The sequence below is a fragment of the Ochotona princeps genome, chromosome 9, assembly GCF_030435755.1.
Source record: "Ochotona princeps isolate mOchPri1 chromosome 9, mOchPri1.hap1, whole genome shotgun sequence".
Classification (NCBI taxonomy): Eukaryota; Metazoa; Chordata; class Mammalia; order Lagomorpha; family Ochotonidae; genus Ochotona; species Ochotona princeps.
In genome coordinates, this window is record NC_080840.1 from 32529964 (window position 1) to 32554489 (window position 24526).

Sequence of the window (24526 nt, forward strand, 5' to 3'; positions counted from 1 at the left end):
TGACATATAGTCACTTTGATTTCATTGATTATTTTCTGGATGGTTCTCAATAATACCTTAAGAAAATCTAAGTCAATCGTGTAGCTCTCCTTTTAAATAACTGCATTACAAGTCTATGGGATACACAGGTGATAGTTACTCCAGCTGATGAGCATTCACTGTGTTCTGTTTCTTCCTCACTGCAAAATACTTACACCTAAGTCCTATTTTATGGATTTTTTTAATGACAGGATATGGATGGTGGAAATCAAACGGGGAAGTTAACATTTGATGATAGGAAGGCTGCCTTCCAGGCAAGGCTGTCACAGCTTACAGTCTGCAGGCAGGACAAGAGCCTACCTTCCCTCCATTTCCCCAGGTGGTAGTTTAGAATTTTTGCAAGTCTGTTTTTGTATAAAGTAATAATCTGATTTCACATTTTCAGGGCTAGTAAATCTGCACATCGTTTAATGTTTTTGTGGGGGTGCGGGGTGGAGCAGGGCTGGTTGAGGGAAAGGGAAGGGGTGGCAGTCATTTAAAAGAGATCTTTGTATATTGTCAGCAGTTTTTATCCAAATTTCTTGACTAGTACTTTTGTGTTCATTCCTAAATAATTTATTTTGGAGTATATAGGTTTTCAGAAAAATTGCCAGGATCAGCCACATGTTACATATTCTTTTTTTTTTTTTTGGCACTATGAGCTATATTTTCAGTATGTCTGATTGTAATATTGCAGACCTTCTGTTCATAGTTAAGGTCTTTCCTGATCTGAAGTTTACTCTAAGGATTCATGACAATTCGTATTATAAACAGACTGTGTGGCTTAAACAAATTTTTAGACCAAATAAAGCTTTTAATTCCATATTTGCATGTACTTTCTGAAGTACCCTTGTAGAAGTTTTATACTTCTTCCTTCCCAAAGTGGATACCTTTTAGAACTTTTTAAAATATTTTAATTTAACATTTAGTGTGATTTATAGATATAATTCTTTTTTTTTTTTTTTTTTTTTTTTTAAAGCAAAGATGTTTTTTTTTTTTTTAATTTTATTTTTATTACAAAGTCAGATATACTGAGAGGAGGAGAGATAGAGAGGAAGTGGAGCTGCCGGGATTAGAACCAGCGGCCATATGGGATCAAGGCGAGGAACTTAGCCACCAGGCCACGCTGCCAAGCCCTATAGATATAATTCTAAGAGCATAATGAGACTCCCTACTTTTCCCTACTCTTGCCTTCCCAACCTGCTTCCTCTTTTTTTTGTGATCACATTTAAAGTTTGCATTACAGTGCAAAAGTTTACTTCTTCACCAAATAACAAGTTTCTAAGAAGTAGCTTAGTGGGAACACAGGCAGTAGCTGTGGACAGTAACAGAGAAGAGACCATCCCACCCGTACCACTGAGCTCTCCTTCTCATTGACCCGGGTCTGGCTTCAATTTCATTTCTTCTTGAAGACATTCCAGATTTATTCTACATGAGTAAATCTAGAACATTTTGTGCTTTTTTTTCTTGCCTTTGCTTAGTTTTAATGCCAGTTTTTTTCCCCCAAATTAGGCATTAAACTCACTTAAATGAGTATATTTTTTTATTTATCCTCCACAAGTATTTTACTTGGAGAGCCATACACAGTTCACTCACAGTATGTGTGCAGTTCAGCTCTTAGTCACACTCCACTTCCTAAGAGTCACAAAGAGTTCCTTTTAAAGTCCCACTCCTCTGGACCGTGACATTCTCAGGTGACTGTAGGTGAAGCTTCCAGGAAGGACTGAAATTTAGAGTGCCGCTCTTGAGTTTCTCAGTGATAGGAACGGCTCTCACCTGAGACAGGAGCACCTTTGAGGCTACGTTCCTTCACATAGCACTCACTGAGCACCCCCAGCCTCTGCGGATTCACCTGCTAACCAGTGACAGGTGATAAAGGGGTCCCTGTCGATCGTAAGGATGTTCTGTGCAGCCTGGCCCGCGGAGTCCCTCAGCTGTAGGAACAGGACTGATTTCCAGAAGGTGGCTGCCTCTTCAGGTATAGTATTTTCATCAGAAGGATTTCAGTGTGTCTCACTGAATAGTTGGATGAAGATACTTACGTTGCTTGAAAAGCAGTTACTATCTCCTTTATTTTTTAAATAAGATTTTAAAGATTTGCTTATTTTGGGGGCCAGTTGTGGCTCAACAGACCAGTGTTCCACCTTGAAGTGCTGGCATTGCATTTATGCACCAGTTCATACCCTGGCTGCTCCACTTCCCCCAAAGCCTGGGGATCCTGTGCCCACATGGGAGATCCAGAAGAAGCTCCTGGCTCCTGGCTTAAGATCAGATCAGCTCCGGCTATTGTGGCCTCTTAGTTAGTGAACCAAGGGATTGAAGATCTTTCTCTGTCTCTTCTCTCCACTAATCTGCCTTTCCAATAAAATGTTTTTGCTTCTTTTACTTGAAAGTCAGAATTACGAAGAGAGAGGGAGAGACAGATCTTCCATGTCTTCCATGCCCAGTCTTTCAGCAAATGGCTACAACAGCCAGAGCTGGGAGCTGAACTGACCTAGAGCCAAGAAATTCTTCCAAGTCTCCCACATATGTGCAAGGTCTCAAGGTCTTGGACCATCCTCTACTGCTCTTGCAGACTATCAGCAGGGAGCTAAACTGGAGATGAAACAGCCAGGATTCAAACTCTTCCTCACATGGAATGCCAGCACTACAGGCAAGGGTTATCGCGCTATGCCACAGCACCAGCCCTTAAACCTGTTTTTTGTTTGTTTTGTTTTTTAGAAGTGGTGTAGCCAGGACATGAACCAGTGCCCATATGGGATACCAGCCCTGTTGTCCCTTCTCTTCCCCTCCTTTTTGTGTTAACAATAGATTCATTCATTATACTTACGGGAAGAAGGCAGTTAGATCCAAGGAAGAAAAACATAAGGTGCTTGTTAAGCACCACCAGGCACTTCCCATGAGCCCTCTAACGGCCTGAATAGGAGGACGAGGTCCCCACTCTGCAGATGAGGCACCTGCAGGCTGGCTGCAGGTTCACACAGCTCCTCACTGATAGTTAGCCCAGACTGGTTTTCCCGATTCAGCTCACATACAGGCCAACAGGTGTTGTAGCTCTGCCCAGCCCAGCCTGGTCTGCCCCCAATCCCAGCTCTCACACTCACCAGTGGGAGTAATGACCCAGCAGGGAGACCTCCTACAACCCCCCTACTGAGTTCCCCCTGGTCCCCCGAGTGTCATGTGTGCTGGTTGGGTGCTGTGGCCCAGTCTGGCATGGCCGTTTCACCTCTGCATTTTCCAGTTGGATGCTATCGCCTGGCTCACCCTGGCCCACTCTGGTCCACTCTGGTCCACCCCCAATTCCAGTTCACACTGGTGAGGGCTATAGCCTAGCTCATCCCAGCTAGCCCCCAACCCCAACCCTAATGTGGACTGGCTAGTCCTGTAACCCAGCCTGGCATGACCCATACCCCATTCTGGTTCTCAGATTTGACAGTGGGTAATATGAACTGTCCCAGCCTGGTTTGCCTCCAACCTAAGCTAAATATATGCTGGTGGGTACCATTCCCTGGCCTGGTCTGGGCTGCTCCCTGTCTTGGTTCTTGTTTTCATCTGCAGGGAATGTATTTTGACAAAGGAGTTCCCCAAACTCCTCCATCAGAACCTCTCCAAATGCCAGATCTCAAGCACACTGATAGGTCCATGGCCCAGCCCTACTTAATCCACCTCCTGTCCTAGCAGGAACAGTGAGTGGCCTTTCCTGACAGGCCCTCACTCATTCCAGTTCTTGTTGGGTGCTACAACCCAACCAAGCCTGGTCAACACCCAAACACAGCTCATATGTGGTTCCGCAGGGGCAGAGACCTAGCCCAGTCTGTCCTATACCTATCTGGTTCTCACAAGCATCAGTGGGTGCTAGTCTAGCCCTGACTGCCACATCCCAGATCCACTCCACATCTGTGCTGAGGGACACTGCAGCCATATCCAGACCAGACCACAGCCCCCCTCTGGCCCTTGCATTCACCAGTGGGACCCACAAAGCAGCCAGGGTGTCTCCTTAGTTCCCCAACCAGGCCTGATCCCAGCCACAGATCTTGCACGTGCCAGTGGTTGCTCTGACCAAGCTTGGCATAGTCCTTCATCTGTCTTGGCCTTTGCCCTCAGATGCTACAGCCTGGCCTGACCCGGCCAGCCCCCAGTTCCAACTCTTGCTGGTGGGTGCTGCAACCTGGTCCTGCTCAGTCTGCTCCCATTCCTGGCTCATGTAAACCAGTAGATTTGATAGCTTATCCCAGCATGACCTGCATTCCAGCCTGGTTTCTGCACTCACCAGTGGGCCAGGTTTGCTCGGCTCTGCCTGGTCCGCCCCCTTCCAAAACCAACCCACACACTTGCCAGTGGATGGAGCTACCTTGCCCATTCTGTCCAACACCCAGGCCTGGGCCATGTGCTCACCAGTGGGAGTTGTGGCCCCCCAGGGGAGTGGCCCAAGTTCCCCTACTCAGTCCACTCCCAGACCCAGATCTCATGAATGCCAGCAGGTGCTTGGGCCCTTGCCTGACATAGCCTTCCCCCTCTGTCCTGGTCTTTTTGTGAACTGGTGGATATTGTGGCCCAGCCTACTCCACACCCTATTTTAGGGTATGCATGCACCCTAACTGTTCCCAACTAGGTACCCATGAGTGGCGGGTTCCCTGGTCATGCCTAACTTGGCCCATCACCACTCCAACTCTGAAGCTATTCAGTGGGACTTGTAATTCCACAGGGTTAGGCCTAGTTATTCCTGACAGAATCTACCCCCAGACTTGATTCTCTTGCGTGCTGGTTTGTATCATGGTCCAGCCTAATGTGACCTGTCTCATGTTCCCACACTCACTGTCAGGTCCTGGGATCTAGCCCTGCCAGACAGGCCCCCAGCCCTAGCTTTCATGTGGGTTGGCATGTCGTGGTCAGCAATGATCCATGCTAACAAGCCCAGCTCAGGTCTCCCATGTGGGTTGGTCCGTCGTTCTGATCCATAAAGGTCTTCCGGTCTCTCCCCTCCAAAACACTAGCTCAGTCCCCTCGTTTACCTGCAAGTACAGTGGCCTTGTTGCTGGGAGTCCCTCAGGAGTCTTTCCTCACCTGCAAGGTACTCCCATGGCAGTCCTCCCTTCCCCTGGTCCCCTTGTTTCTTTCCCCCATTCAATCCACAGTCCTTGTGCCCAGGAGTACATGGGTTTTCCGCCAGGTTTTCAGGAGCCCAATGGGTGGTGTGCTGATGCAAAGCTCTTCCCACCCACCAGAATCCTGGGCTCCTGGCACATGTGCTGGCCTGGTGCCTCACCCCTCCACACACCCAAGATCCAGACCCACTGAAGTTCTCCAGGCCTGGTCCTCCAGCATAACAGGGCAGCATGCTGACCTGGGGCTCTCTCCTCCCCCTCTCCTCGCCCAGGACCAAGCACATGGAACAAACTCCAGGTTCACTCCACCTACCACTCTACATCTTCTAATTACATTTTCCATGAATTCTGAAATACCTTCATAAAGGAAAATAGTGGATCATTTCTATAAGTAAACTCCATATAGAGATATGTTTGTAAAAGAATGTATTAATTTACTTTTCATGAAAATGTAATAACACTATAAAAGAAACTTTTTAATTCAAAATATAAAATACCCTTTACTGATTTTTCATTTAAAACAAGGGAACAGCTTAGAAGAAAAATTGCACTTGTCAAGAGGTTCTATATGACTTTAAAAATATTCCTTAATTATAAGATAAAGGGAATACAGAAATAATTAAAATGCTAATTATGTACTAATGAATAAGAAAAAATGTTGCAGAAAGGGGGAACTGACTATAGACTAGGGGATGAGTGACAGAGACCTGAGCAGTTTAAGAAATACCCTTTTAGTGTGACTCAGTTAGCAGAGGAGCTTGCAACCTGAGCACTTCAATCAAGGAATAAACAATGCAGTCCTGAAGGCGGGCGGGGGGAACGTTTAATATACGGAGAAAATGACCAACACAGATATTGACACTGTTTTTGTCTGTATAAGCAAGATAAATAATGAAAAGAGAAAGTAGCTTTAAAATTTAGCAAAAAAGTGGCATAAGATTTTGGCAATTTTTGTGAATTAGGCAATACTTCTAGATTAGAAAAAAACAAGGACTTCTTACAGTTCTAAACTAAAAACACTATTTAGTCATCATTTCATGTAATAGACTTGCGTGGTGGGGCCTGACTGTAATCCATAAGTGTAAACCAGAATGCCTGCCACGGCAGGAGACATGACAGCTGTGAATGACGTGGCTTGGCTCAAACTCAGTTCCATCAGACTTCAGTGCAAAGAACTGAGCTCAGACTTGCAACAGATGAGTTACTAAAATGTGTGCTAAAAAATAAAAATGTATTTTTAAAAAGTTCCAAATATATGTATTAAATATAAAGATGTTGGCTCTGGTACATAAGAAATATTTACTGCTAATAAAAAGTAGATCATAGAATCTACACATTCTGTATATAAAAATAAAGCAAAATGTTGTACAGTCCAGTAGGCCAGGCTTTATCTTTGCATCCCTGTTACAATACTGTGTCATGAGCGGGACTGCACACTCCCGCGGGGAAGCCAGCTCCCTGGCTTCATAGCTCGTACTGCCTCTTCAGGGCCTGCACATCTTCCAGAGTGAAATGGCTGTTGGGTGGTGTGTCTGCCAGGACAACAAAGAGCGCCTGGATTTGCTCCTTCTGGCCCTGGCTAATCAGCGTCAACATCATCTGAAACAAGGAGAAGTTACATTAGCCTAAATCTGCATTTTAAACTTCTCACACATGCCGCCCCCTCCCTCACAAAGTACCTCTGTTCATGAAACAATTTGCACCTTACCTTAAACCTGTTTGCTTGACTCAGATATAAAAGATGCTGATACACCAGCGAGGGATCTTTATCAAGAAGATGGTTTTTCAGAGCCTGAATGAGGAGGAGGAACGTATCCCCTTCAAGTTTGTTACTCAGCAGCATGGGCAGGTCCTGCGGTGCGGTGAGGGCTAACAGGCCTGCACATGCTTCTTGATCTTTCTTCATGCTGATGGCATTCATCACCTGGCCAAATTCGTAGGCATTGGTAGGCCTGGAGACCTGAAGTGTTGCTGCATCTTCCAGGGCCCCCCTGCTCTCCTTCCCGGGCTCGGCAGCCAGGCCGTCAGCACAGACGTCCTCCACCGTTCCCGGCGGCTCCTTGTCACTGCGCTCATCCACCTCCAGAAACAAGGAACACAGTGTCACAACACCAGTCACCACACACACCCCAGGAGGCTATTTCAGCCAGTTTGTAGGTGAAAAAACTGAAATCTGCCCTAATTGTAAAAACTAATTTCTTGAGGACATGTATTTGGGTGTAAGAACCCAGTTCATAAATGTTTTCCTCTGTAAAGTTTTTTTAAAACAGACATCGACATAATTTTATCCTTGGAACTTTTCATATGAAACTATTACATGAAATAAAGACCTTTGAAAATACTGCTTTACACCTATTTCCTTGTAATTGAACACAAAAGCAAAGTTACATATCCTACATCTTAGAAACTTTTGCTCCTTTGAAGGAAAAAAACTTCCTGCATCTCTCCTAGTGGCCTTGCGGGGGCAATACCAGACCATGAGTGAGATACTAGCACTCAAGAGGCACAGGGATCCAGGGCCTGCCTGTCTTCCCTAATGGCAGTGGCAAATACAGGAGCTAGCTGAGATCATAAAGGCAGGTTTGATCCCAAGGCAGTCCCAGCTGGCTGACAAGGTCTTCAGAGGGTTAACGTCTGAGACAGTATGCAAAATCTCCATGGGTGTGACCTGCAGGGCACCTGGAACAGAATCAAGTCTGTCAGGATTCTCCCTGTCAACTTGGGAGCAAAAAATACCAGGCACAGGCTCCCTCTGGAGTGGAAGCAGAGCAAATCATGGGCCCTAGGGGTGAGCAAAGACTGCCAGGACCAGCTATGGACCCGTGGGAGGAAACAGCAACTCTGTCACGGCCGGAAGTACTGTCTACAGAACTGGTTAGAATTGTTCTGATGATCTGATAAAAACACAATTTTAAAATGTTTATACAGTTGACAGGAATAGGAACTTAGAATCTTCTATAGGAGCCCCCAAAGATACTGTCAATAAAAGTCAAATACAAATACCTCTTGAATTTCAATTTTCTTCCTCTCCTTTTCTTTATTGAATGAGGCTGCATTTTCCTTAGGGTTAAGGAATCTGGTTACCTCTTCCAGTTCCATCTTTGCCTCAACAATATTTGGGTTTAGTTGGAGAACTTTATTAAGATCAGTTAAGCTCTTCTGGTAATTCTGAAAGTGGGAAAGACAGAAAATAATTTCCATAAATCCAGGAAAGGGACTTGATGTGAACTTAAGTGGGGTTGAGAGATGAAGTGGAGTGTGGCTGAAGTTACCCCACCCATGACACAGGAACACCCAGGGCAGAATGTAAGGGCAGAAAGTTCCATCTGTAGCACTGTGCCTTACCACTTGGCAGGCACCTGTCTGCTGAGTGGATAAGTGAAGGAACAACCCATCCTCACGGTAGCACCTGCTATATACCTGGATGCTGAGATGGAAGATCCTACCTAACCTTGTGGAGCTTCATTTTTCTCATCCGTAAGATGAAGAGAACAAAAACTCTGCTGTTGGCAGGACTGTCCCGAGGAATGCAGCAACAAGTGGCTCAAACCTGTAAGTGGCTATTCCACAGGGGGCTGTCGCTGTGAGCTCAGATTCCCTTGGGCCCTCCCAAGCCTTGAGTCAAAGATTAATATTCACAGGCATCAGAACATAATTTGCAGGGGTAAAGAGCAAAGCACGGAAACCTAAGGTCCCTGAAACATGGCCACTGCACCTGCTGGCGAGAGATGCCACAGATAGCTTATGTCCCAGAAATACTAGCTAGACCTATCTTTTGATTACACCAACTGGGGAGGTGGCAAAGAACCGCAATAACATACAACCTCTTTGTGTGTTGCTGACACATTACTGACAGCACACACTGGATCAGCCAGTGGTGGTGACATTCCTGAGGGACCACTCCACATCTTTCCCCATTCCTCCAGCAAGAGTGACTCTTTGAAGGGAGAGCCTTAATTGTGTCATAATTTATATTTTAAAAAAAGATAAATTATACATGACAGCACATGTGTGCCAAAGCCACTCAGCTGAGCACACTAGGGTAGGCTCACGACCCAAGGTGTGTGAGTTGTGGCAGGAGGATATGCTGAAGCCATCATTACAGCTGTTACCAGTCTATGCTCCACTCTTATAATAGCCTTGTGAATATTAACTTTTATCATCCCCTAATTTTTTAAATTTATTTTTTTAATATTTATTTATTTTTATTGGAAAGTCAGATGTACAGAGAGGAGGAGAGAGACAAAGATCTTCCATTCACTGGTTCACTCCCCAGGTGGCTGCAATGGCTGGAGCTGAGCCAATCCAAAGCCAGGAGCCAAGAGCCAAGAGCTTCTGCTGGGTCTCCCACACAGGTACAAGGTCCCAAGACTCTGGGCCGTCCTCGACTGCTTTCCCAAGCTACAAGCAGGGAGCTGGTTGGGAAGTGGGGCCGCAGGTATTAGAACCAGTGCCCATATGGGATCCCGGCACATGCAAGGCTAGGCCTTTAGCCACTAGGCTATGGCACGAGGCCCCATCCCCTATTTCTAAAATGAGGAAACTTAGGCATGAATGGTCTGTTGGGATGATCACAGACAGTGGAGGGTAGCTAATACATGTGACCTGAAGTCCTGGAAACAGGCCTGTGGACTCCCAACCTGAAACGCAAGTCCAATTCCATAGGAGCTGCTGTCCTCTTCATTCCTGTTCCTCTAAGTTGGCCTGATTGGTGAGGGACAGAGGCTGGCAAGGTTGAGGCGGCGGCAGCGTGCAACAAGCAGGTAGCCTGAGAGGAGGGGACGGGTGCATTCACAGATGGTCACTGCGCTCCATCTCTGGGCTAGTGGCCACGAGCACCATGGCAGAGTTACCATGCTCCAGCACAAGTTTATGTCCTAAGGGGAACAATCTTAACAAGTAGCCCAACAGCTAAAGACCTCGCCTTGAACGCACCGGGATCCCACATGGGCGCCGGTTCTAATCCCGGCAGCCCTGTTTCCCATCCAGCTCCCTGCTTGTAGCCTGGGAAAGCAGTAAAGAACAGCCCAAGGCTTTGGGACACTGCACCTGTGTGGGAGACCCAGAAGAGGATCTGGGCTCCTGGCTTCGGATCGGAGCAGCATCGGCCATTGTGGTTACTTGGGGAGTGAATCATTGGAAGGAAGAAGAAATTTCTCTGTGTCTCTCCTCCTCTGTGTGTGTGTGTGTATATATATATATATATATGTATATATATATGACTTTGCAATAAAAATAAATCTTTTAAAAATTTTAAAAATCTTTAAATAAATAAATAAATCCTGGGCTGGGCACAGTTATGAAAGGCATGGGCTCAGATGGACACTAACAAGGAAGAGTTGGCTTTTGCTGGAGCTGTCAGGCCTACAGCTGGAGCAGGCAGCGTTTAAAAAACCAGTGTGGACCTGACAGGGTGATGACCACCTCAGGAGGTCTTCTTAGAAAGATACAGTGAAAGAACTAGCATCCCATAGGGGCACTGGTTCATGTCCCGGCCACTCCACTTCCCATCCAGCTCCATGCTTATGGCAGGGGAAAGCAGCAGAAGATGGCTCAAGGCCTTGGGTCCCCTGCACTTACACAGGAGACCTGTAAGAAGGTGCTGCCTCCTTGCTTGGAACCAGCCCCAGCTCTGGCCATTGTGGCTGTCTGGGGAATGAACCAGTGGATGAAGACCCACTGTGTACAAAGATAACAATATAATCAACCACACATTTGTGACGATATTTATTAGCAGTAGATATGCAAAACTCATAACCGCAATAATACTTTTGACAGTTTTGTCCTCCAAGCATCCTTTATTGGCTGGAAAGAATCCTGAGGTGGCACCATATCTTACCTCCATATACCCAATGCCTAGCACACAAATGACATTCGATAATTTGTAAATAAAGGCAAACTCAAGTTATATTTCCTTGTAACAGCTCTGCATGCAGGAAAGCCTTGTTTAAGACACCAACAACAAATCCCAGCCTACAGCACACACACACACACCACCTAGTACAGCCGCTAGGAGAGAGAAGATCCAAGACAGTGCTTAGCTGGGTCCCACAGGCAATGCCTTTGCCAACTGCCAGGGAGCCTGGTCAGGGGGCAGGCAGCGTGCAGCCTCTCCCATTGTAAAAATAGCTGTAGCCTTCCAGGATCCTAAAACTGAATTCACTTGGCACACGCCTCAGACTACTGGAGATATTAGATCAAGCCATAACAAGCCATCAGTGTCATCAGCTCATCAGGCTCCTCATGTCTGGGGTTATCTTTCTGCATCGTAATTCAATTTCTAAAATTCTTTCCCAGGAAAGATGAAATTCCGATCTTTGATCAGGTGCAGCTTCCAATCTTTTTGAGCTGGCTCAACCGGTTCAAAGAGACAGCCAGCATGAGGCAAACCGGTTTGGACTTACGTACAATTAAAGCAGCCTGCAGCTCTGCCCGCATGGGCCCAAGTCGGCGCCGCTCAGAGTGGAGAAAACCGGAAGCCTCACCTGGCGCCACAAACCATCCAGAAACTCTTCATCCAAAGCTTCTCCACCAGTGTGTTGCTAACCCAGGGCCCTCAGGCCCTGTGTGTACATAGGGGGCTCCCCCAGCCCTGGGTCACATGGCCCACCTGCGGCTCTGTAGCCTGGCTGGGTGTGTGACATACACCGTCCTTTGAAATGCATGTGAATACAATACCCCACCACCTGCCCGCCCAGCAAACCTAGGCATTCCCCTTCGGCCATGGGCCTACAATTTAAGAACATTATCTCAAACTCTGACCTCTGCCTTACCCTTTTCACAAAGCTGTTCCCCCTCTTCAGTGCCCCCTGTCACCTGTGCCCCGGCCTGAGCCCTGGGGTGACACCTTCACCCCATTCTGTTGCCGCCCCCATTCCCTGCATCACATCAGCTTTTACCGTTGACTTGACTATGAGTCTGTGACCCACCCCCGCTTCTGGTGTGACTTCTGCATATAGAAGTTCTAGGCCCTAGGACCTCAGATCGCCACCAGCTGAGTTACAATGAGTTTGTAAGGATGGACCCTGAGCTGATACCACCGGTGGCCCTGGAGACACACACACACACACACACACACACAAGAAAGCCCATGTGAAGCCATTTTGGCCATCTGCATGCCAAGGACAGAGACCTCCGAGGCATGCAGGCCTCAGGCTCCCAGACTCCATGACTTTGAGAAAATCAATTCCAGATGTCTGAGCCATGTGTCTCTTCAGCGCCCCTTGCCAGTTTGCACATTCTCTCTGTCCTGTGTTTCACCTTGGTGCCCTGCTACTTTCCCACTCCAAGCAGGCCCCTCTCTGGCCCACCTTCCATGCTGTCCCCAAATCAGTTCCATCATACCACCGCCTACCCTACTTTGTGGTCCCCATCACTTTTAGCATCAAGTCCAACCTCCCCAGCACAGTCTACCAGGCCCCTCGGGATCTTCTTCATCTCCATCCCAGCCTGCAACCTGGCCTCGGGCTGTGTGCTTTGGGAATGGCCCCATGAGACATGTGCACAGGAATACCACAGCAGCTTTTCCCGTACCCCACTCTCCCCCACACTGAAAGCCACCTCCGTGTCATCATCTGGGGAGTGTGTACAAACCTGGCGCAGAGTCATAACACTCTGCGATGAATCAACTCACACAGTAAGGGTGAATTCAAATTGTTCCAAGTCAAACCAAAGAGCGCACACAGTGGGATGAGGCTACTGCCCAAAGGAGACAAAGCTGGTCTGCAGGGCTGGAATCAACAAATGGGTGCCCAGGGGCAGCTTAGGGGGCAGAGAGATGCAGTGTTGTTCATCATGACTGGCACGATGGCTAAGGGGATATATACTGAGCAAAAAAGTCAATGACCTTCACACCCACAATGTGCAAATCAGTTCTTAATAAAACTGTTTAAAAAAAATAGCACTGAGGCTGGTCTGGAGCTCCAGTTCCCATCCAGGTTCCTGCTACCACACCTGAGAAAGCAGTGGAAGATGGTCCCCAAGTATGTGCTTGGGCCCCTGCATCCACATGGGAGACCTGGAAGAAGCTCCTGGCTCCTGGCTTCAATGTGGCCCAGCCCCAGTCACAGCAGCCATTTGGGGAGTGAATCAGCAGCTGGAAGATCTCTTTCTCCCTCTCTCTCTCTATTAACTCTGCCTTTCAAGTAAATGTAAAAAAAAACAATTTTTAAAGCCTTCTGGGGAATGTTGTTTGTCAGCATGTCGTGGTTTTTCATGGTGGTGATCTTTTCTTCATGGGTGACCACTCTGCAGTAGTCACATGCAGGAATCCGCATGAATAGAGAAACTTGACGCTACCATCTCTGGACTCCTGATGCACTTTTCCAAAGGAGGATACCACTGTCCAGTCACAGCAGCCTCCAAACCTGTGACATGCTGCCCCTGCCGTGGTGGGCTGGGTGACCCAGCTTCCATGAGCATGCCCTCCCCAGCCACCACCCTGCCCAGTGCTTGCTGTAAGAGTCAGTGGCAATGCTGGTGGTTTGCCGGAACTCGATAACAAAGTGCCCTGTGTCTCCTCAGGTCAGCCTACTGTAAACAGTAATGCTATTCTCAGGTGCCCTGAGACGCCCTGGTCAAGGCTGGCCAGCGTGTGCCAGCAGGGTCCTGGAAGGTCACCCTATAGCCTAGGTATAGGATAGTCTGTTCCATCTCTTCTGTGGAAGCACCAATGTGGCATGCGTCATTTGCCAGAATAACACTTGCAACTGCAAATCCCAACTTGCCGGGCCAGAGGGGTCTCAGAGATCACCAAGCCTGGCTCTGCAGTTAGAGGTGGGAACAGAGCGTGGCACCTGTAGCCACAGCACCAACACGGCATCCCAGCCCTCCCCGGCCCAACTCTGGGAACCCATGGCCGAGCCACTGCGTGTGTATGTGCAGGTCATTGAGTGTGCAGACACGGAGCTTGTGGCGCCCTCACCTGGAGGCCTTTGTGGGCCAGCGCGCGGCGGTAGTGCGCCTTGACATTGCTGCCGTCCATCCGCAGCGCCTGGTCGCATTCCTGCTTGGCCTCTTCAAACTGGCACAGCTTCAGGTAGCACAGGGCTCTGTGGGACAGCAAGGACACCATCAGGAAAGGTCCCAGGGTGCGTGGGTGGCTCTGGGCAGCGGTGGGTCGGAGGAGCGGACGGGGCAGGTTTCCCAGAAGTGACACTCAGAGCACCACTTTAAGAATTCTCCAGTGCAAAGGCAATGGGTTGGGCGAGCTGAGGCAGAGGGAGGGAGAGGGGAGTGGAGGACAAAGGCACAGCATGTGCCCAGAACTATGTGGGAGGGAGCATGGTGCCCTTGGTGGGCTGGGAGAAGAGCAGCACAGCAGTTCAGATGCTGCTTTCCCATTGAAGGGTGCATGGGTTCAAGTCCTGACTGCTAAAGCATATGGGAGACTTGGCTCCTGGCTTTGACCTTGGGCCAGCTGTTGTAGCCATTTGGGGAGTGAACCAGTGCATGGAAGATCAGTGAGGCTCTGCCTTTCAAACAAATCAATGATGAGTCATAACAAAGTGATGGCATGTGCAGGGCACTGGAGAAGGAATCAGCTCATTCCCACTGCACACCATGAAAGATGCTGGCTCGGTCCACCCATGGAGGAGGACAAGGATGTAGCTCTGCAGAGATCATCTTGAAAGGCTACTGCGTCCTGCTCTTCCTGCACTGGCTAATGTCCAGGTCTGGCTGGACGCAGCCCCCTCCCTCCCACCCCATTGCTCTCAGAAACCCTAAAGACCACCTGCTGGACAAACTCCTGGAACCAAGAAAAGACACTTGGGCAATGAATCATTTCACAAATAACTCATAAGAACATTTTAATAAACAAAACTGATATTAAGAAATAAGTACACAGCCGCTCCACAGAACTCACCTGTTTGTATATATGGTACACTCCTGGTTGTTGATCTTTAAGCATTCGCTGTATTTACTGAGAGCATCAGTGTAGTTCTTGTTCTTTACGCATTGATTCCCTTCCTCTTTAAGGGCTTTAAACTTTTCATCTAGGGGACCAGAAAGTTACCAAAACAAACAAACAAACAAACAAATAAAACCATGAGTACATCTACACAGTCTAAGGAACAGTTGCAGGTACACCTTCTGCTGCAAAGGCGCTCAAGGAGCATTTAGATCAAGCTATTTGCATAAAACTGGTTACAAGTAAAAAACTGCCATCATGGTAACACTATTACCTTCTGACAACAGAATGCACCAGTTCTGTCATGCCACCCACACTAGCACACCCCCTCTCTTCTCCACCAGGATTCTGGGGATGGGAACAAATGCTGGGAGAGGACATAGGACATGGGCCACCCTCTCTCTGAGCACGTGCCCGGTGTCAGGCCCCCTGTTTCATGGGCTTCAGCCTCCTGGGACGTTGCCAGGATTGTTGGACCCTCTAGAAGCAACAGTCGACATCCTCTGCTGCCCTCTATGGGCATGAGGGAGCTGAGGGTTCCATGGCTCTTGGGAACTTCCTGGTCCCTGCCCAGGCAAGCTCTGGCTGGGGACACACAGTGCATTCCCCAAATTACAAGGGCTTTAGCTCCATCTATTCAATACGTACTTGCCATATTGGGAGCAGTCATAGAGACACAGCGAGATACGGACCATGAAAGAAGGCAGAAGGCAGCACCTGCTGTACACCTGCTATGGGATTTCCTTTTATTCAACACATCAGTCTCTCCATTAGCCTCATCACATACACAAGCTACTTGGAGAAGCATCTGCTACTCAATTCTAGCTGTTATTCATACTACTACTAAGCTGACCTATTAAGAGGCGGCTGTAGGCCATTATAGTCAGCAGGTACACTAATATTTTATGCATCCATGTTACACTTCAAAAAGTTTGTGGACAATGGAACTGAAAGATTATTTCAGTGAACACAAAAAAAATGCATACACTGTGTTTTCCACAAAATTCATTACCCATGAACTTTGTGGGATGCCTCACAGCTTCACTTTATTCCTAAGAAGCCTAATATTCTCAGGTCTGGTACGGTAGCCTAGTGGCTAAATCCCTGCCTTGCAAGTGCTGCGATCCCATATGGGCACTGGCTCGTGTCCCAGCTGCTCCAGTTCCCCGCTTGTGGCCTCGTAAAGCACTTGGAACCCTGCATCTGCAGGGAAGAAGCTCTTGGCTCTGGCTTCAGATCAGCTCATCTCTGGCTGTTGCAGCCACTTGGGGAGTGAACCAACAGACAGAAGATCTTTCTCTCTGCTTTTCCCACTCTCTGTTAATCTGACTTTCCAATAGAAATAAATAAATCTTTTTTTTTTTTAAAGCCTAACATTTTTCCCTCTCATGCACACTGGGACATGGGGAGTGTGAAGCAAGCTCCAAAGGCCCTGTGGTTAAACAGGGAAAACAGGGACTCAAGTTATGCCCAGGTCTGCACGAGAGCACTCTTGTCCCTATGTCACTGCGGATACATACACACACACACACACACACACACACACCCCCACCCCTGCACTCATGACAACCCAAAGGAAATGAACAGAAGTTTGCCATACCTGTGACGCCTGGCCGGTGGAGGCTGCTTAAGTCTCCCTTTTGGTCGGGGGTCATCTTTGCAGCAGAACACCAGCCTGGCACTGTCAGAGACACGGGCACCACAGGGATGGGCGATAGCTTCTCCCGCCAAGTGGGTCCATCCAGCTGCATTAGGATTCTTGTGATTCTAAAGAGAGCATGTGTTTTCCCTGTTCAGCGTGCTGTCCACACGTGCGTCCACCTACCTCCACAGAGAACTCACACGCCTGCTTTCCATGCACTCAAGAACGCTTTCAAAAGCACCTTCCAAAGTTGCCATAATCGACGTTAACTTTAGACCGTATTTCAGCCAAATAAAGACATTTTTAATTTGTTAAAGTTTTCAGGGAGAACATGAATTTCAACGTCTGAGCAAGGGAAATAGAACCCCAGACATTAGGAAGTCTAGAGAGGAGAGGTCCCTGGTAGTATTTAATACAACTCCGTCCATCATGGAGGGCTTCTGACGGCAGCTCTGTAATTTCTGTGCCTCAAGCGACAGGACTGCTAATATGCATGAGGGCTGGCTTCAGGCAGGATCCCACCTTCACTTACAACACTTACATGTGGCTCAAATACTCTTTCTCACTTCATATTTTTTTACATCTCTAAGATTACTCACTTGTTTTCATATGGAGAGAGATAAAAAATAGGAAGCAGGCATCTTCTCTAAGGGCCTTCAAATGAATCACATTTATTAACTATCTTAAGATTAACAGCCTTGATTTGGATCACAAAAATGTCACATGAAGACTTAACAAACTTCAGTTATGCCATTGGAATGAATCTGATTATCAAAGAGATACCCTCCGGGGCAACAGCCGTGGCCTAGTGGATACAGGCACTGCCTACTGAGCTGGCATCTCACACGGGCACTTAGTTTCAGTCCTAACTGCTTCACTTTCCATCCAGTTCCCTGCTAATGATCTGGGAAAGCAGTGGAGAATGACCCACGTGATTCAGCTCCTATACCCAGGTGGGAGACCCCGCACCCCAAAAAGTTCCTGGCTCCTGACTTCCAACCAAACTCCATCCACTATGGATAGTTGGGGAGCAAACCAAATATAAATATGCTTCCCAGAATTGAGGGTTTACTGGTAATGAGCAAATACATCCTTGTGGGTCACCCCTGCTGTCTCATGTATTCTTGGTGCAAAATATGTTCACATTTTTGTACACACTTTCCCTACAACTTCTTAAAACTGAAATTTCAATGGTGACCTTCAGTTCTAGCTAAACCTCATGTTTCAGGGTAAAAAAAAAATTTTTTTGTAATGAATGAATAATTATCCATTATGGTAAGAGAAAAAGATGCTTTAGAATAAAGAATTTTCAAGCAAAACTTGTATTACCAGCAGAGAGGAAGGAAGAAGCAGCTGAAAAGAGGTGATGTTGCCAGGGAGTAAATAAGTTTATGCAGGGAAACTTAACATGTTAATTCTCCTGGAGGGAGAAGAGAGGAATATGGTTAACGGAAGACAGAAGCAAAATTAGCACAGGTGTTTAATTTTTAAAAAATTGCAATTGTTTACTTATCCATAATGAACCAGAATAGATGGAAGGGAAAAGATGAGGGACTCACACACAAAAAAGTGTGAACATTCTTAAATGGTTATTTTACACAAGAAGCCAGATAATGCCTCCCCACCTTGAAAAATCAACAACCATTGGCAATTTTAAAATGATTGATCGGTATGAAAAAGCCCTTCATGAACACATACAAGGATAGAACACAGCTGTCAGAAACTTACAGACAGAATGACCGAAGGACCCAGGCATTCTCCTCCCAGGTATATGCCAAGGGCAAACGAAGCCCCGTCTGAGTGTTCCCGGCAGCACGGCCCACAGAAGCCAAGAGGTGGACACGACCCCGAGGGCCGCCCCGAGGAGAGCACAACCTGGAGGGGACCCACGCAGACGTCCCGTTGAATCTTCACCCAGTCATCTTCAGGAGCGGCAGAAGCATGGATCCACGCAGCAGGAGAAGCCACGGGAGACAGGCACAAAAAGCCACGGAGTCCACGGCCCCAAGCACGTGAAATACCCAGACTAGAGACATCCCGAAAGACACGGAGCCGCCTGGGGAGGGGATAACAGGGAGCGACTGCTGCGTGTGGTCCCGGTTTCCTTCCAGAGCTGAGGGCCGCCACACCAGGCGCTGGGAGGCTCGGTGCGCCTTGGGCACACTCGCCACCTCAAGCTTGGCGAGATTTAACCTCAAAATGTTTGTTTTTGTTTTTTTTTTTTAAGTGCGAAGCAAAAGGCTCAGAAATGCGAGGCATCCCAAATGCTGTCAGACACCTACCGCTCTAGATCACTCAGCCAGCCATGAAAATGCTTTTGTAGCAGGCACCCTGCCCTGGGCTATGTTCCTACTTTCTGTTTCATAAGAACCTCCGCCTCTCAGAAGACCTACTTTATCCTGCAATCCACCAGGCAGGCAGGGGAAGGGGCAAATCAAGCCCACAGCCCCATGGGCAGGGGTTGGACCTCACTGTGAGGAAACCCATTTCCCAGAACCAAGAGCCTGGGTCTGGCTCCCCGACCCCAGCTTCTAAGTGCAGCCCCCTGCCCATGCTGACCCCAGGAGTCACAGTGATGGCTCAAGTACTTGGGTCCCTGGTAATCTCACTGGACTGTGTTCCCAGCTCTTAGCCCTGCCCTGCCCTGCCCCAACTCTAACTGTCTCCAATATTTGGGAAATGAGACAGAAATATATTCTTTCTTTCTGTATGCATCTGCCTTGCCTCCCAATAAATAAATTTTTTTCCTTAACTTCAAATGCAAATAAATAAAGTTTTTTTTTTCCTTAACTTCAAAACAAAGCCCTGGGGACACTGAAAAAGGGAACCAGGGTAGGATGGTAGAGAGGGCGGCTCAGGGACGGTGACCTTGAAAGATGACAGGGAGAGGGGCCTTGGCCACAGCAGACGCAGGAGCAGGGCACGTAGCAAGCCAGCAGTGTGGCTGCCCCTCTGACCAGCTCCCTGTTAGGGAGCTCACAGATGCCTAAGGCCTAGTCTCACCCACTATGCCACACGCCACCATTGCACACAGTGTGGCCTTTTCTTCTCATCAGCCCAGGGGTGGCATGGGCCGTGGGCGACCACACCACCGAGGATGGCTTACATTCAGATCCTCCCAGTGGCCTTCTCCAAAGTGGGCTGGGGTCCTGGGGAAAGGCAGTAGGTAATTTGAAAGGTGAACTGAGGCAATACCCACCATTCACCTTCGTGACAACCTGGCTCCCACTCCTGCGGGGCCATTAGGAGCCCTCTTGGGTGCCCTCTTGGCACACAGCCCCACAGACCAGGTGGCCCTGGTGGCCAGGTGAGCCCTGCAGCCTACTGCCACGTTTTCCTGTCAGGAATCCTCTTACATCCTGTCTTCCCTCCAAGCCATGTTCTAGATGGTTGAAAATCCAAGACCACAGTGTTCTCTCCACCAGGTGACTTGTTGGCGGGAGTAGGGCAATGCCCCTTAGACCAGGTAGCTAGTGGAGAGATGATACCTTGGGCACACTGCACACAGCTGGTGACTTCCACAGTTCACCCGAGAGCAGCCCATGGAGTCTAGAAAGACTGGACTTGCCAGGCTCGCTCCAAGGCACAGGTGGGTTCTAACAAAAACAGCGATGCCAGTTCTTGTTGCATCACCAAGAGATGTCACCCTGGATCGCCATCTATCTAGGAAGGCATGGGACACATATGTCTGCAAGACGCATGCAGGGATCTGCTCTCCTCGGCAGAGACAGTCTGCTTCTGTTGACAGACGTGATGCTGGCGGGCAGGACACCTGCAAACCCATGGGAGGCAGCTCACCCCAGCAGTCAGCACTATGTTTGCAGACCTGGTTCTGGGCCGAGCTCAGCACCTGCTTAATACTCCAGAGCCCTAAGCAGGACACGCAAGCTGAACTTTGTTGTTCTTTTGAAAAAATATATATACATATTCACTGAGCAGTTACAAATGGAAAACACAAGGGTATCACAGGACAGCTGGGCTGTATGCAGCAATAGTCAGAAATGAAGTCAGTGGGGGACAGTGAAGACAGTGGGGCAAGCCTCGGCAGAGTGAGGTGGCTGAGATTGTAGCCATGCTCTGACGTCAGCCCTGAAGCTATGTAGAGAAACCACCTAATCCCGCGACACAGCACCTAGGCCTTGGGGTGGGGAGGATTGGTCTTGGGCTCTGGTTACCTGTTGACGCTGTCGTTGGCTAGCTGGATTGTGCAATCTATCTGCAAGGCAGTCTTGTAGTCCACGTAGGCCGGCCGGTACTGCTCTAACATCTCGTAGGCCATCGCACGTCTCAGGAGAGGCTTCAAAGAGAAGGGACGATGCTCCAGGGCCCTGAGGAAGGCAGCAAGACATCCCTGTCAGTGGTCTGGAAAGCGCTCTGTGGTATACACAGCAGGGAACACATGATGCCGTACACTCCTGGCCCCTGCCGTGTGCATCTTCCTCCCAGTGCATCCTGGGGACTCAAGCACGCTCTCAGGTGTCACCACTTGATTCTTTTAAACCAGAACTAAAGCCACCCTGGCATCTCCTCCTCCCGAGTCATGCATGGGCTGCCCAGCAGCATGTCTTAGCTTCCTCCAGTGTCCCAGAGCTAAGCATGGCACTTGGCATAGAACAGGGTTCCGACAGAATCTCACACTGGACTAAAAAGAGAGCGAGAATGCATACTCGCCCTGTGCACAGAGGCAGCACCGTGGCTTAGAACCACACTGCGCTTCAAGGGCAGCTGACAGCTCATGGGCTCCTCTGTGCTCGGCGGGCTTCAACAAGCCACCAGAGAAGGAAAGCAGCAGAAGCAATTTCCAACAAGTCACTATTTTCATTTTGGGCTTTTGATTTTGTGAAGCATTTCTAATAACACCAAAGATGTATAAGGATACTACAAAGTTCATGGAAGGGTGGAATTAAAGCTTATCTAGGGACAAAAATTCTGAAATCTATGCCTACAGCAAGGGGGTAAGGGTCCAAGGGGTCCACAGAATACACTGTAAATGGGGGAAGGATTTCAAAGTCAATTATACTGCATCCAAATCAATTTACCTTTAATTCCACTTTTCCATAAACTTTTCAAAATACCCTCACATTCCAGTGTTTTGTTTGGAGCCACTGTTGATTTTATTTAAGGATTTATGTATTTATTTAGTTGAAAGTCAGAGGGAGAGGTAGGAGAGGAAGAGATCTTCCATCTGCTGGTTCACTCCCCCAAATGGACACAATGGTCAGGGCTGAGCAAAACCAAAACCAAGAGCCAGAACCTTCATCCAGGTGTCCCTCATATGGGTGGCACGGGCCCCAACACTGGAGCCTCTTCCGCTGCTTTTCCCAGGCCCATCATCGGTAGGGAGCTGGATTGGAGGTGAAGCAGCTGGGACAAGAACCAACACCCATACAGAATGCCAGTGCTGCGGACAGAGGCTTAACCCCTCTGCACCACAGGACCAGCCCCTGGAGCAACCCTGTGAAGATACTTCAGTCCTTGATGTACTTTATTAGATTCTGAAATGAAACATGTGACCAGAAGCCCACCTGTGGATGGAAATAACTGTCCTCTTGCTTTAACAAATTCAGCTAAAAGCTGCAGAGGGAGCCTAGGAACAGCCTGCCTCCCACACAACCTGCGGGCCTGTTTCTTCTGCTAACTCTCTGGCTATAACAAATTTATATAGTTCATACACCAAGTATTTCATTTGGCCTGGGGAAACCATGGTAACAGGGTCATTCTGTTTAGTTGGCAGAGTTTTTTTTTTTTTTTTTCTTCCCAACTGTCCTAAACTTTTGCTGTCTTGGGGTAAATGTTGTGGCACAGCAAGGTAAAAAGCCACAGCTTGGAACACCTGCTACACTTCTGACCCAGTTTCCTGCTAATGCATCCCGGGAAATCACGGGCGATGGCTAAAGCACTTGAGTCTCCCTCCCACAAGGGAGACCTGCACAGCTCCAGGCTCCTGGCATCCACACAGGCCCAGTCCCAGCCACTATGGCCATTTGGGGGAATGAACCAGTAGATGGAAGATTTTTTTTTTTCCACTCTCTCTCTCTTCTGTAGAAAAAAACAAACAAAACAGAAGCACGCTGTTTGTCTACACTGCGCCTGGAGGGAGCATTGAAGGAGAGGCTCCTGAGTGCCAGTCATTGCCTTTGCTCATCTCATGTCACAACAAGCCTGCATGGAAAACATTCAGATGTTCATGGGGTCAGGGAGGAAGTTGAGAAACACGTGGAGCAACGTGCCCACATGTCAGCTCTCTAAAACATAAGCCGGGAAGGAAAAGTGCACTTTCTGTCTTGAGCACGACCCCCAAGGGCAGAGCACCCCTCCCCATTCCCCCCCACCCATATCCTGCATCCACCCCTGCCCAGTAAGGCACTCCCAAGTCACTCGCCCCTCATCCACCTTCACGCAGCCACAGGGTTGCCAGCCTCCTGGAATCTGCCACAGAAGTTAGTCCGGAAACCCTGCAGGTACGGGTTTGGGGGCAGTAGTTGAGATCCTGTTTGGACATCCGCACCCCGTGTCAGAGCGCCTAGGCTTGAGTCCTGGCTCAGCTTCAGATCTAGCTTCCTGCTACTGCAGGGGAGAGGCGGCAGATGGTAACAGCTATTGCTCTGCCCAGGTATTAGCACCATGAGTGATTTTAATAATCTTTCTGCTATGCTACTTTTCTGGCATTTTCTATAGTAGGTTCATGATATCTATTTAAAGGTTGCTTGAAAAATATCAATCAAGTTAAGGAAAAAATATTTTAAATACCAGACAGTAGATCCTCAGGCACCAGGTGGCACAGCGAGGGTCTGTGGGGCACGGGGAGGGTAGAGCTCTTCCATCTGCTGTTTCACTCTCCAGATGGGCACAAGGACAGGGACAGGCTGGAGCCAGGGGCTTCATCTGGGTCTCTCCCATGGCTGCAAGGAGCCCTGGTACTTCTGCTGCCCTCCCAGGCACATCACAGCAGAGAGCTGGGCTGGAAGTAGTGCAGCCAGGACTGGTGCTGCTATGGGAGATGCCATTCACAACACAACGCCAGCCCCGTACCGCTGTCTTAAACTTAGATGCATGCCATTTTGAGATAATACAAAGGGCATTTAGAAGTCTACAGAAAAATGGAATTAAAAGATACATGGCAAAGTACAGGTAGGGTGGAGGAGGCGTGATGGCTCAACTGGCTCATCATCCTGCTGAAAGTGCTGGCAATCCATACACATATCAGTTCATGTCCTGGCTCTCCACTTCCCATCCAGCTCCTTGCTTATGGCCTGAGAAAGTAGTGGAGGCTAGCTCTAAACCTTGAGAACCTGCCCCTGTGTGCGAGATCTGGAAGAGGTTTCTGTGTCCTGGCTTCAGCTCAGCTCAGCTATGGCCATTGCAGTCATTTGAGGAGTAAATCAGCAGATGGACAATCTTTCTCTCTGTAAAATCTACCTTTCCAATAAAAATAAATAAATTACAAAAAAAAAAAAAAAAGATGGGCCCAGCATGGTAGCCTAATGGCTAAAGTCCTCGCCTTGCTTGCTCTGGGACCCCATATGGGCACCAGTTTGTATCCCAGCAGCCTCACTTCCTATCCAGCTCCCCGCTTGTGGCCTGGGAAAACAGTCAAGTCCCAAAACTTTGGGACCCTGCACCCATGTGGGAGACCAGGAAGAGGCCCCTAGCTCCTGGCGGCCACTTGGGGAATGAATCAGTGGACAGAAGATCTTTCTGTCTCTCCTCTTCTCTGTATATCTGACCTTCCAAAAAAAAAAAAAAATCTTAAAAAGAAAAGATACACATATTCTGGCATCAAAATATCTGAAATCCAGGCATAGTTTTTTTTTTTTAAATCAGATAAATGGGTTTTTTTTTTAAATAAGA

The 24526-nt window shown here is 48.3% G+C and overlaps 1 protein-coding gene across 2 annotated transcripts in view; it reads right to left on the reverse strand.

The window, feature by feature from the left end:
- Positions 1 to 6494: 6494 nt before the first annotated feature.
- The window catches only part of SPAG1 (sperm associated antigen 1), an 88915-nt gene continuing 70883 nt past the window's right edge, over positions 6495 to 24526 (reverse strand). For both annotated transcript variants that reach the window (XM_058668584.1, XM_058668582.1), the window contains exons 13-19: positions 20851 to 21003; positions 16634 to 16800; positions 14989 to 15118; positions 14047 to 14173; positions 8127 to 8291; positions 6832 to 7203; positions 6495 to 6722 (exon numbers count right to left, since the gene is read on the reverse strand). In XM_058668584.1, the coding sequence (XP_058524567.1) occupies positions 6588 to 6722; positions 6832 to 7203; positions 8127 to 8291; positions 14047 to 14173; positions 14989 to 15118; positions 16634 to 16800; positions 20851 to 21003 (1249 nt within the window). In that variant the 3' untranslated portion in view covers positions 6495 to 6587. The remainder of the gene's footprint in view (positions 6723 to 6831; positions 7204 to 8126; positions 8292 to 14046; positions 14174 to 14988; positions 15119 to 16633; positions 16801 to 20850; positions 21004 to 24526) is intronic.